The 11,213-nt window shown below is 37.4% G+C and overlaps 2 protein-coding genes across 3 annotated transcripts; one reads left to right on the forward strand and one right to left on the reverse strand.

Annotated features, from left to right (window-relative positions):
- Positions 1-46: 46 nt before the first annotated feature.
- Positions 47-6,314, forward strand: LOC132269597 (P-loop NTPase domain-containing protein LPA1 homolog 2-like). 2 transcript variants are annotated; one of them, XM_059770846.1, is made up of 8 exons: positions 47-301; positions 605-758; positions 1,719-2,053; positions 3,106-3,187; positions 3,446-3,871; positions 3,973-4,713; positions 4,968-5,078; positions 5,489-6,314. In XM_059770846.1, the coding sequence occupies exons 2-8, from the start codon at positions 612-614 to the stop codon at positions 5,882-5,884; spliced, it is 2,238 nt and encodes a 745-aa protein (XP_059626829.1). In that variant the 5' UTR covers positions 47-301; positions 605-611; the 3' UTR covers positions 5,885-6,314. The 2 variants fall into 2 exon arrangements, with proteins under 2 accessions (XP_059626829.1, XP_059626828.1); XM_059770845.1 differs by lacking the exon at positions 47-301 and having other exon boundaries at positions 404-758.
- A 2,237-nt stretch (positions 6,315-8,551) lies between these two features.
- On the reverse strand, positions 8,552-11,051 carry LOC132269598 (pentatricopeptide repeat-containing protein At2g28050). The gene has a single exon (XM_059770847.1). It carries the CDS (start codon positions 10,713-10,715, stop codon positions 9,177-9,179), a length of 1,539 nt encoding a protein of 512 aa, XP_059626830.1. The 5' UTR covers positions 10,716-11,051; the 3' UTR covers positions 8,552-9,176.
- Positions 11,052-11,213: the final 162 nt, after the last annotated feature.

The raw sequence follows: 11,213 nt of genomic DNA on the forward strand, positions 1-11,213 counted from the left end.
TTCGATGCCCACTCTTCCCTCACCTATAAATAACGGGTCACTAGGGTTTCGTATGACCTTGAAAATCGCGTCCAAATCGAAGGCGAAATCGGTCAAACCGTTTTTTTGTTGAGAAAGCTAGAGAGAGAAAGAGTCGATATAGAGAGAGAAAGTGTGTGTTTTCTGAGAGAGCGACTCGTGGAGCCCTGGTCGTTGTGATGCGTGTTAGGAGGTGACAGAACATGGCGAGATCGTGTTGCTTCCATGGAGCTCTTCAAATGTGCTCCTAACCGTCTCAGCTCTCACCATTTTCGATCTTCAGGTTAGTCAGTCTCTTCTCGATCTCATTCCATTCTCAAACCTACATTGCTCTCTTCTCTCCTCTCAATCTCTTCAACTTCTGACTATTCTGGCGCTGCTTTGAATTTTTCTTTGAATTCTTTTAAAAGACCGTGCGTGAATTAGGTTTGTCATTATGGGCGTTGATCTTTTAATTTTTCACATTTTGCTCTGTTTTCTGTTTTTCTTCTTCTGTTCTGCATGTGATTTGTACCTTTTTTTTTGTTTTTTGTCTTTTCTTTATAGTGGTTTTTGATGAATTGACTTGAAGTTGATGAATGTGCAGTTTAGAAATGGCGGAGGTGAGTAAGCTGTTGTATATAGGTGTTGTGGACGATGGAGAGAAGAGAGAGAATGGGAAAGAGTCATTTCGGTATACGCGCCCTGTTTTGCAGAGCACTCTGCAACTAATGGGATGCAAAGCGCGTCATGCGTTTAAGGTACTATTTTATTGAATTTAACTCCACTGACCTTCAGTATCTGTCTCTGCATCTATATAATTGTTCTTAATTTTTGTTTTCTGCGAACTTGAAATTTTAGTAATTTTAGCCGGAAATTAAAGTGGGTTTGTTTCATGGTCCGACATGTCTTCCGCTTTAAAGAATTCAGTTCATGCTATTATATTATTTTATTTTATTTTTTATTTTTTGCAACTTTTGATTATTTTGGAGTTTGTAGATTCCTCGATCCTGGTTTATTAACTTTTTTAATTACTGGTGGTGTTTATTGGTCATCAATTGATGCAACCATTGACTTCCATCATGTGATTTGACACAAAAGCAATGGATTGTCTTTTTATTTGTAGCCTTCTTTTTAAAAAAAAAAAAATTGACCCGTCTATTTTGGCCCGTGGAGCTTTGAAATTGAATCAACCATATTGCATCTTTTATTTATTTAATATTATTTTTTCAGCTTGCTATTATAGATAATAATTATGTAAAATCAGTAGTAGGTCTGGGTGTTCGATTGACATGCTCTGCATTTTCCCTGAATGTTTCTTTTAGATTTTCCTTTGTATCTACATAATCGCTATGTTTTCCTAGCAGAACGGGCTGTTAAAATTCTGCTTCTAAATAAGCATCGTTTAAACAGATGAAATTGAACCCATTGTATTTTTTATTTTGGAGAACTGTTTCTTACTTTTTCTTGCAAAAAACATGGCCCTGATTTGAAACTCGACAATTCTAATAATGATTTGTCATGCAAGATATTAAATTGAGTAGCAGAGTTCATGCCTTCTGTTGCATGGCAAGTGATTGTTTGTTAGTAACAAACTAAAAGAAGATGGTTGATATTCTTGCTTACATTTTCCTTATTCTTTAGTACATTGTAAGCATTTATTTTGCCTTTAAAATGTCTGTTTCTAAGCTTAACTGAATATGCCTGGAACATGCACTCAGATCAGCCAAAGGGTCTTTGAGTTGATGAGAAGTGAATGCTCCGTGGATGCTCCGGCCTTAGAGGGAATGGAGATATCAGGACTAAATGGTTCAAAAGAACATTCTCTGAAAAAAAACAATTGTCATACTGGTGATTGCTTGGGCAAAGTAGATGGCAGCTACCACATGGTTCAAGATAAAGATGGTCGAACTGTGAGTAAACCATTTGAATTGTATAAAAGACGCACAACTGTAGTTGTTAGAAGAAAGACTTTTTTAAATGTTGTTTGTGATGCTCTTGCGGAATACAAGTATGTGGGTCGCAACCAGGGGGCGGACTTGGTCTTATCTTGCAGGTAAACCATAACAGCTTCCACTCTTTCAAAATCATTTTAATATAAAATCATTAGTAAATTGTTGAGAGTTGACACAATGATGAGCAGCTTTCCATAGATGGAATTCTCTTTTGCTAATTATTTCTTCTTCAATTTAGTATGTAGTCATTATTTTCTCATTGCCTTTTGCTTTGTATGGTTGCTTTAAATGTAATTAGGCATGTTAGAGTATTAAAAATGAAAATGTGTGGAAGGTACATATTTAAGCTGTGTTGCAGATTGTGTGAAGTTTGTGAAATCTATCCTAGTGTTTTATAATTTATAGAAAAATTGTTCTCTCTAATGAGTTTGTTGTTTTTTTTTTGTGTACCTATGGACTACTTATTGAAGCTGACATTAGGTTGAACCTATATCCAAAAAAAAAATTTAGTGTCTCATATAAACTAGGTGCTTCAATACATGCTGATGAATGTGTCAACGGAATGCAAATATAGTAAATGCAGTTCCTTCTGCTTTTGCTATAGCAGATGTAAGTATGTAGTGCTGAATAATACCTCGGATCAAGGGCTCCACCTTAGGGGGTTCCTTGTTCTTTTATCACTGAAGAAAAATGTATCTGAACTGAGTTCATTCTCTTAAGAGGGTAAGACTGAACTGTGGATCATTAGATAGTGTTCAAAGTCATTATTTTAAGGTAACCACTATTTTAATTGATCCATTTACAGCTCCATTGCACTGAACTTATGACGTAACTAGTCCATCTTCGTCGTCAACATCATACTTGCTTTTATCCCATATGAATGAAGTTCCTTTAGTCTGTATGAATGAGGGCGACTATACAAATTCTCTTTCTCCATTCTTTTTCGATGGCAAGCCATTTCTCATGTTATCCCATAAGAATATGATTGACGACATTAATTATGTTGCTAAGTAGTTAAAATGTATTTGTTTGCTTTATTATTATTATTATTATTTCAATTTACTTATTAACGTATGACCTTTACCTTTCCTGCAGTTACTCTGTATAATTCAAATTTTTTTTTTTAGGCCTGAGAACTATTTTCTTGTTTCAGAATCCGAGAAAGGAAGGAATCTGTGACTGTGCTATTGTGTGGCACTAGTGGCTGTGGCAAATCTACTTTGTCCGCGCTGCTGGTATATCCATTTAGTTTCTAAAAACACTAATTCTCTTTTCTAATATTGCTTTGCTTTTTCTGTTTGCTTTCTGGAAATTATATTTTGTGAATCCAAAACTACTTGTATGCATTGTGCCTTAATGAAAACAACGAAAATTTCAAATTTTATGTGGACATGGTCAAAATTTTCCAGTTTATTATGTACATTTCAAGTATGTTTCTTCTGTTAGTAAATTCACATGCAAGGATTTGAGCCCTTCCAAAATCATTTTTGCAGGGTAGCAGGTTGGGGATCACAACTATCATCTCTACCGACTCAATTCGACATATGATGAGAAGCTTTGTAGATGAAAAGCAAAACCCCTTGCTTTGGGCTTCAACATACCATGCTGGGGAATATTTAGATCCAGAGGCTGTTGCAGAAGCGAAGGCCAAGAGGAAAGAAAAAAAATTGGCTGGCTTTTCACACCCACCATCCAAGGATGATATGGTTGATGGTTCAACAACTGGAAAATCTGATACCCAACCACCAGATGAGGCTTCTAGTACTGCTAACTTGATTAGTCCAAAACAGATGGCTGTCGAGGGATTTAAGGCTCAAAGTGAGATGGTAATTGACAGTCTTGACCGGCTGATTACTGCATGGGAAGAGCGGAAAGAATCAGTTGTCGTTGAGGGTGTTCACTTGAGCCTTAATTTTGTGGTAAAAAAATCCATATGCACACTAAGCTTCTTCCGAGTAAAAATTATTCTTTCTGTTAATGGTCAGTTTTAATCACAAACTTTTTTTTTTTTGACATGCAGATGGGACTTATGAAGAAACACCCATCAATTATACCATTCATGATATACATCCCAAATGAGGACAAACACTTGGAACGTTTTGCGGTCCGTGCGAAGTACATGACACTGGATCCTGCTAAAAACAAGTATGTAAAATACATTCGAAACATCAGAACAATCCAGGAATACCTCTGCAACCGAGCTGACAAGCATCTGGTCCCAAAAATAAATAATACCAATGTTGACAAGAGTGTAGCAGCCATCCATGCGACGGTTTTCAGCTGCCTAAGAAGGCGTGAGGCTGGGGAGCAACTTTACGATCCCACCACAAACAGGGTTGCTGTGATTGATGAGGAGTACAGGAATCAGTGTGCTGCCAATTCATTGAGCTCCAAGGGAATGTTCCAACTGATCCAAAGGCAAGGTTCCTCTAGGCATCTTATGGCTCTTCTGAATACTGATGGCTCTGTGGCAAAGGCTTGGCCTGTTGGTCCATTAGATGGTAATGGTAAGCCAATCGTAGGCCATTTTATGGAGAATGGCATAGGATCGCCAATGTATGGACCGTTGCAAATTGATAAGGCTGAACCTGTCAATCTTCAGTTTGGTCACTTCGGGATCAGCGCTTGGCCCAGTGACACTGGTGGCACAAGTCGCGCAAGCAGTGTTGACGAGTCAAGAGGTGAAGGAACCGACTGTGGTAGTAGACAACACTCTTCCTGTTGCAGCTCACCACGGATGCCTGATGGACCCGCCAAGGAGGTATTTATGAATAAAGAAAATGATCATTTCTCAAGCATCTGCTTTAATCAAATGTTTTTTTGTCAGGGAAGTAGTAGTGAGTGAATTGGAATAAACTAAATAGATACAACAATGTCGGTCATGGTTCAATTGATGTTGAAATAAGCAGCAAACTTCTCCATTATTAACTAAGTGATTTTTATTGTTATGCTCAATAATTTTTTTTGGTAGTTTACTAATATTTTCGGGTCCTTTATCTTCCCTTGTGCTTTCAGCTCAAGGAGGAAAATTCGGTGCATGGAAGTGATGAGGAGGTTGATGATCCACCTGAGGTGGACAGCGATGAGGATCTCAGCGATGATTTTCGGGAACAGATTCATGAAGAGGTATTAATGAACACTGTAATTTGGGGAGAAACATCATGAAGAGAACATCCAGGTTCTCATATGTTAACCATTTAGTTTCTTCTCGCCGAGGTTTTTTGGTCGAATAAATTCACTGTGGGGAGACCTCCTATCCTGTAGTTAGACTAAGAGTATCATGAGTATACATCATAAGTATACAATATGAGATTGAATATTAGTTTTTGCACATGATGGGTTAAACTCGATGATAACCTGGATGAGAGGTGATGATCACTGCTGGTTGGTGCCATCTACCTCGGTAACTGTGATTTTGTTGAACTTAACTAGTTTAGAATCCTGCCTAAGGTCAACAAAAGGAGGGAAAAATAGAAGTAATTTTTGTTTTTTTAAAAATTATATGTTTCTAATGTCATGTTCTTTCTATTTTACAGATGGAGGGTTCAGTGGATGAGGAGTCCACAAAATCAGACGAGGAGTATGATGATCTGGCAATGCAAGATGAGCAAGAGAATGGCTACCAGTTAGACAACGACGAGAAGTTAAAGGACAAGGTAGTTCCTATCTCTGAGGACCAACCCACCCCTGAATTACCTACTACCGACGGTGACAAGTACAGAAAAAATCTTGACAACTTCCTGAGAACTAGAAATAAATCGCAATCAGAGCCACCATTTCCTTACTCGTCTTTACCCAAGGAGAAGAATGAAATGAAATCTCCATTCTCCTGCAACATTAGAATCAGAAAACGTTCTAACAGCATTCCAGCAATTGGAAAGCATGGGTCAATGATTGATGGTCTCACTTCGTCTGGCCACAATTTTGTCTAGTTCTTTCTTTTTCTCTCTTCTTTATAGAAAATGTGCAAGTATACATACCAATCTTTACAAGCATGTTTGGGTTTGGAGTATACTTGTAATTCAACCCTTTGGACAGGTTCGAGATTTGGTAGATTACTTGCTGAAGAAAATGTGCATGTATAGATGAACCAATTGTAGTAGTTTCCTTCGCTACGCATGTTTTCTGGGCAAGCCTTCTTGATATATAGCCTCTCGGCATGACACATAGGTGATACTTGTGAACAGTTGGGTTGTATATGGAAACTTAGAACACTGGCCCATTTTATGTAGTGGTTGGCAATAGTTGGGAAATGCAAAACTAGTAAAATGCACTGTTTATTTTTTATTGCGTAAAATTACGTGGTGGTTCAAAACAAATTGAAAAATTAATCACACTACCAAACTAGGACTTTCATCTATTCTTGGTCAGATATTTTTGTTTTGCGGTATGACTGGTACACCGTACACTTAAGTTTGCATTCAATTTTATTAGTTGCATTTTGGTGCTGAGTTTCAGTATCCGGACTACTTTGTGTTCCATTTCGGGTTTTCTTGCTAATAATGCATTTATATACATATGTATATTTAATTTAGTATAATGAAGATATCCATCCCCACTCCATTTGAAAACCCACTTTATTTTGTCTATAAAATATTTGAAAACAATAAGTTGCATATTATTTACTAGCGGGGAATGGCCTAAAGCCCCAGGAAAGCTAAAACTGGAGTATGAAGTAATTTCTTGAATTTTAAGCATAATGAGGAGGTTGTAATGGGGACTTGTGTTATGGTGTTGGATTTCATGGAGCAGAACAACACCGTGTCAATACCATGCCTTAGGGCTATGATAATACTGGGAGGCGAAGAAGGCCACAAACTGTAGGCAGAAAGGAGAGTCCAGAATTTGAGTGAACACTTTTTAGCACTTGAGGACTTCTCATCTCCTGCATGGTGCGTGAATGCACGTGCTCATGCACCGGAGACCATGAGCAGACCAGCAGTTGAAGTCATCACGAAGGCATCATGGGCATGGGCGGGGAAGAATGTCACACTTTATCAAAGGAGGTTGCGTCATGTAGACGACTGAAGAGGACGTAGAGAATTTTAGACTAGCTAACAAAGGAAGATGTGTCATGTAGACGACTGAAGAGGACGTAGAGAATTTTAGACTAGCACATGAGTGCCGAGGAGGACTCTGCTTAGCAAGTTAAGAGAATTTTAGGCTCTAGAGTGTTCCAGAATTGTAAAATTTTAAAAAGATGTAGTTGTATGAAATAAAAAAATACTAGAGAAGTTAAAAATGACTAAATATTTGAGGATTATTCCAAATCCTAACAGTCAACCGTAGGCCATCCGTTAGGAGGATACTTATAAATAGTGGCAACCTCTTATATCAATAGAGTGACCACGCAATAAGTGTTAGTAAGTGAGGAAAACTAGATATAAAAGTAGATATACATTCTTAAAACGGGATGAGGATAAGTGCTGGAGTGGATGGGTGAGAAGAAATATATATACATTGTTAAACTCGATGGAAGTGAAGCATATATATAGAGGTCACCGTGTCTGAAATCTGATTTAAATATGACGTGCCCCAAAGACATCTTTCCTCTCCCTAGAATCGACTGGTTGGTAGAAGGAATACATCTTTTGTTACTATAATAATATTCTTAATTTCTTTTAAAGTGTTTTTATTTTAGAAACATATATTTTATTTGTATTATACATTTTTTAAATTTTATTTTTCTTTTCTCACAAATTATATATGATATGGGTTTAATTTATTTAAAGTTTAAATATTTAATTATTCATTAATTTGATTAAAAAATAATATTTTCATGTGACTTATAATTTTATTAAATGATCTTAAAAGGTTCAATAAAAATTACTAAAATTTCATTTATAATTGTGTTGTAAATGATTCGCTCATATATATATATTTTTGACTTATCTGCAAGGTCGAAAAAAATTTATGATTGCAAAACCCGATTCCGTTTCGTAATACGGGCCCAATTCCGGTACACCATAACGAGGACTGAAAACCCAACACTGGGTTTGGAGTATTTGGCCAAGTAAACCGGGTCCTTTTTTTTTTTTTTTTTGCCTCTCCCAACTTTTAGTGCATATGAATCACTACCCTAAATTCATCTTGCATTACCCTTTCTTAGAGTACGAGCGAACGAAAGAGATCAAAATTAAGACAGCTACATAAGCTAAAAAAAACATAGAGTGAAATTTTGCACCATCAACCTACTTTTAACAACAAACCAGGAAGCCAAAGTTTCTCATTGAGACTAAATTGCATTTTAAAAATTTAGATTTCTTACAGGAATAGTTTATTTATTTATTTCAATTACGAAGTGAAATGGTGACTTTTTGAGATTCTTGGTAGTCCCAACGCCAAGATGTGAAGTAAGAGGAGCATGAACTGCACTTATTTTCTAAGCACAGCACATAACAAATTTAGAGTCCCTAGTGTCACCTAAATTCAAGGTGGTTAGGGTTTAGGAGTAAGAAGCTGATTAATCTGATTCCATATTTCCACATTAGTATTCAAGATGAAGAAATATTTGTTGGCCAAGCTTGAATGATCCTCCATGTCGAAACACCATGAGATCCTCCGGAATGAAATGCTTCAAACCTAATCATAACACACTAGAAGAAACTTCAGACAACCAATCTGATCAAATGGAAGTCTTATCAGTTGCATCATCACAACAAAAAAAATAACCTTAGCATTTCAGAATCATAAATAGATGCCAAAAATCTTGTGGTGTAACTTTTACTGTAGTTCCAAGCATCAACGTAAGTCGTTACTCATTCAAACAGCTGCCATTACAAGTTTTGGCTTTTGATGAAATGGTGAGGGTAAAGAGCTATTCTTTATTCTTTAATGAGGAATGAGTTGATAATGAACCATTTTATTTTCACACGTGTACAATTTCCTAGTTATCCAGCTTTGGCTTGTACAACAATACCAAGAATACTCAAGCCAACATACTATGAGAACTTTCTTCTTGTTCAAAAGATACCAAGTGGCCGCAGAGGGAAGTCCGCGCAAGATCAAAGAAATCACTGGTTCATATGACGGCTAATCAAAGAATCCAGTCCTTCCTCTCACCTCCTTTCCTTTGGCTAGCCTGAAAACAATGCCAGGAATGTCTCCCAAAATTTCACAGAGTTATGATGCATTTTCCACCTCCCACATACACGATTACCACATCAAAGTGATACAAATCTATGAAAAATGAAGTTCACATCTTGGATCTTATCTCTAAGCTTTTTATTTCCCTTCATGTTCCCTATCTATCTTATCAGAATACGAAGCAGTATTACAAGTTGCACCCTTTTCCCCATCCCCAGAAGCAGCCCCTCCGATTCCACAAAAAAATCTCATTGTGTCAAGCATAGGAGTGAATCTCGACAAGTCAGGAGTCACACCCCTTTTCACCATAATGTTCAACAGCCACTTTGCCTTATCAGTCTGACCCAACTTAAATAACTCACTAGCTATCATGTTACAAGCAGATGTATCAGCAATAAATCCTTTCTTCACCATCACAACTAACAAAACATAAGCTTCATCTATCATCCCTTTCTTACAATAGCCATCAATTAAAGTATCAAACAACACATGGTCCAACTCCAACCCCTTGTTCTGCATCTCATCTACAAGTTTCTTTGCTGCCTCCATATCTCCAACCTTACAGAGGCCAGTGACCAAAGTTGAATGCATGTTCGCGGTTTTACCAACGCCTTTCTCAGTCATTTCACCAAACAGTGAAAATGCACTCTCAAGATCTCCAATCCTACAATACCCACTTATAATTTGAGTGTAGAAATAGGTATCAACCCTAAAACCTTTATCATGCATCTCTAAGAGCAACCTTTTGGCCTCATCAATCTTCCCAGAGCTCAAATACCCATCAATTAAAAAATTATATGTCTTAGTGTTAAAGTTCATTCCTTCCCTTTCCATCATTGCCAAGATAACAATTAACTCCTCAAAATTCCATCTCTTAGCACATGCTGCTACCAATGCATTACATGTAATGATATTGGGTTTTGTTCCTCTACCCACCATCTCCTCCACTAATTCCCTGGCCTTCTTGATCTTTCCACACTTACACAACCCATCAACAACTGCTGTCAATGAATAAACTGAAACTTCAATTCGCGATTCGAGCATTCGATAAAAGAACTCTAGTCCCAATTCCCCTTCATCATGTCTTACAAGGGCAACCAAATGTATAGTACAAGTCCTCTCATTTATCTCAATTCCATTGTTTTTCATGTAATCGAAAGTCTCTAAGGCCTGTTCGAACTTATTATTATCCGAATAAACTTTGAGCATCAAATTGAATAATTTAGCAACAATTTTGCGTTCATTACAGTGATATTCAACGGAAGAAGCTATATCAGAAAAAGGGTACCTGGTATTTTCATCGATTGATAGAGAACTCAAGAGATCTTCGGCATCTGTGAACTTCCTTGCCTCGATCAGCCTGAAAACTAGGGCTAAGTGGGCTTTAAGATCAATCTTAAACGAGATTGAAGATTGATTTTTGAGGAGACAATTGAAGAAATTAAGGCACTTGGAGGTTCCGAAATGTGGGTAAGAGAGAATTACGTGGAACATGTTGGGAGTGAGACTGGTGAGCATAGTGGTGGTGGTGGTTGGGAGGGGATTGGAAGTTGAAGTGTTTAGGGTTGTGGAGATGATGGTTTCTGCAATTCTTCTTTCTGTTGGGTTCTCGAAGTTTGTTGAAAGACGACATTTTTTTGCTGTTTTGAGGTTTTGTAGGACCTTTTGGAGTGACATTTGCTATTGAAATTGAGGTTGAAGAAGAGAGGGTGTTTGATTTGAAGTTTTTGTCGACTTCTTATTACTTGTGTTAATGGGCCGGTTGGCAGGAGAGAGAGAGAGCTGATTCAAAAGTAGGAGTGACAAAATTTAGGTTACACAAAGTGATTAACTTGTGAGAAAGTATGGGAGGGTTGGAGCGGGAGCGCTTTTGAAAGAACAATCATGAAAAATAATTGTGTGATTTCGGGTTGGATTAGGGTTGCAAATGGTTGGGCTGAAACAAGGAAATACAAAACTATATCCATTTCAGGCCTACGGGCTTGGACTTTTGGCTGGGCTAGGGCTCGAGATAGTTGTGCTTACACAAAAAAAAATGGACTAGTACAATTCCATTTTCAGATCCATCTACTGATAGCAGCCCATATTAGGTGTCATTGATGATGCCCAGAGTAGTTGCTTTTTTACTAACCAAGTCCTTTTGTCATAATTCCTTTGTCCTGGGGCCGAAAAAAG

This window comes from Cornus florida, unplaced genomic scaffold (genome assembly GCF_030987335.1).
Source record: "Cornus florida cultivar Cherokee Brave unplaced genomic scaffold, ASM3098733v1 CherokeeBrave_3.0.0_Hap2_Chr08, whole genome shotgun sequence".
NCBI lineage: Eukaryota > Viridiplantae > Streptophyta > Magnoliopsida > Cornales > Cornaceae > Cornus > Cornus florida.

Bases quoted from the DNA above. Each gene is read 5' to 3' on its own strand.
- LOC132269597 (XM_059770845.1), top strand. From the start codon at position 597: ATGTGCAGTTTAGAAATGGCGGAGGTGAGTAAGCTGTTGTATATAGGT. The intron at 2,054-3,105 runs GTAAACCATAAC...TTCTTGTTTCAG, and splicing joins GACTTGGTCTTATCTTGCAG to AATCCGAGAAAGGAAGGAAT. The intron at 4,714-4,967 runs GTATTTATGAAT...TTGTGCTTTCAG, and splicing joins CTGATGGACCCGCCAAGGAG to CTCAAGGAGGAAAATTCGGT.
- LOC132269598 (XM_059770847.1), bottom strand. From the start codon at position 10,715: ATGTCACTCCAAAAGGTCCTACAAAACCTCAAAACAGCAAAAAAATGT.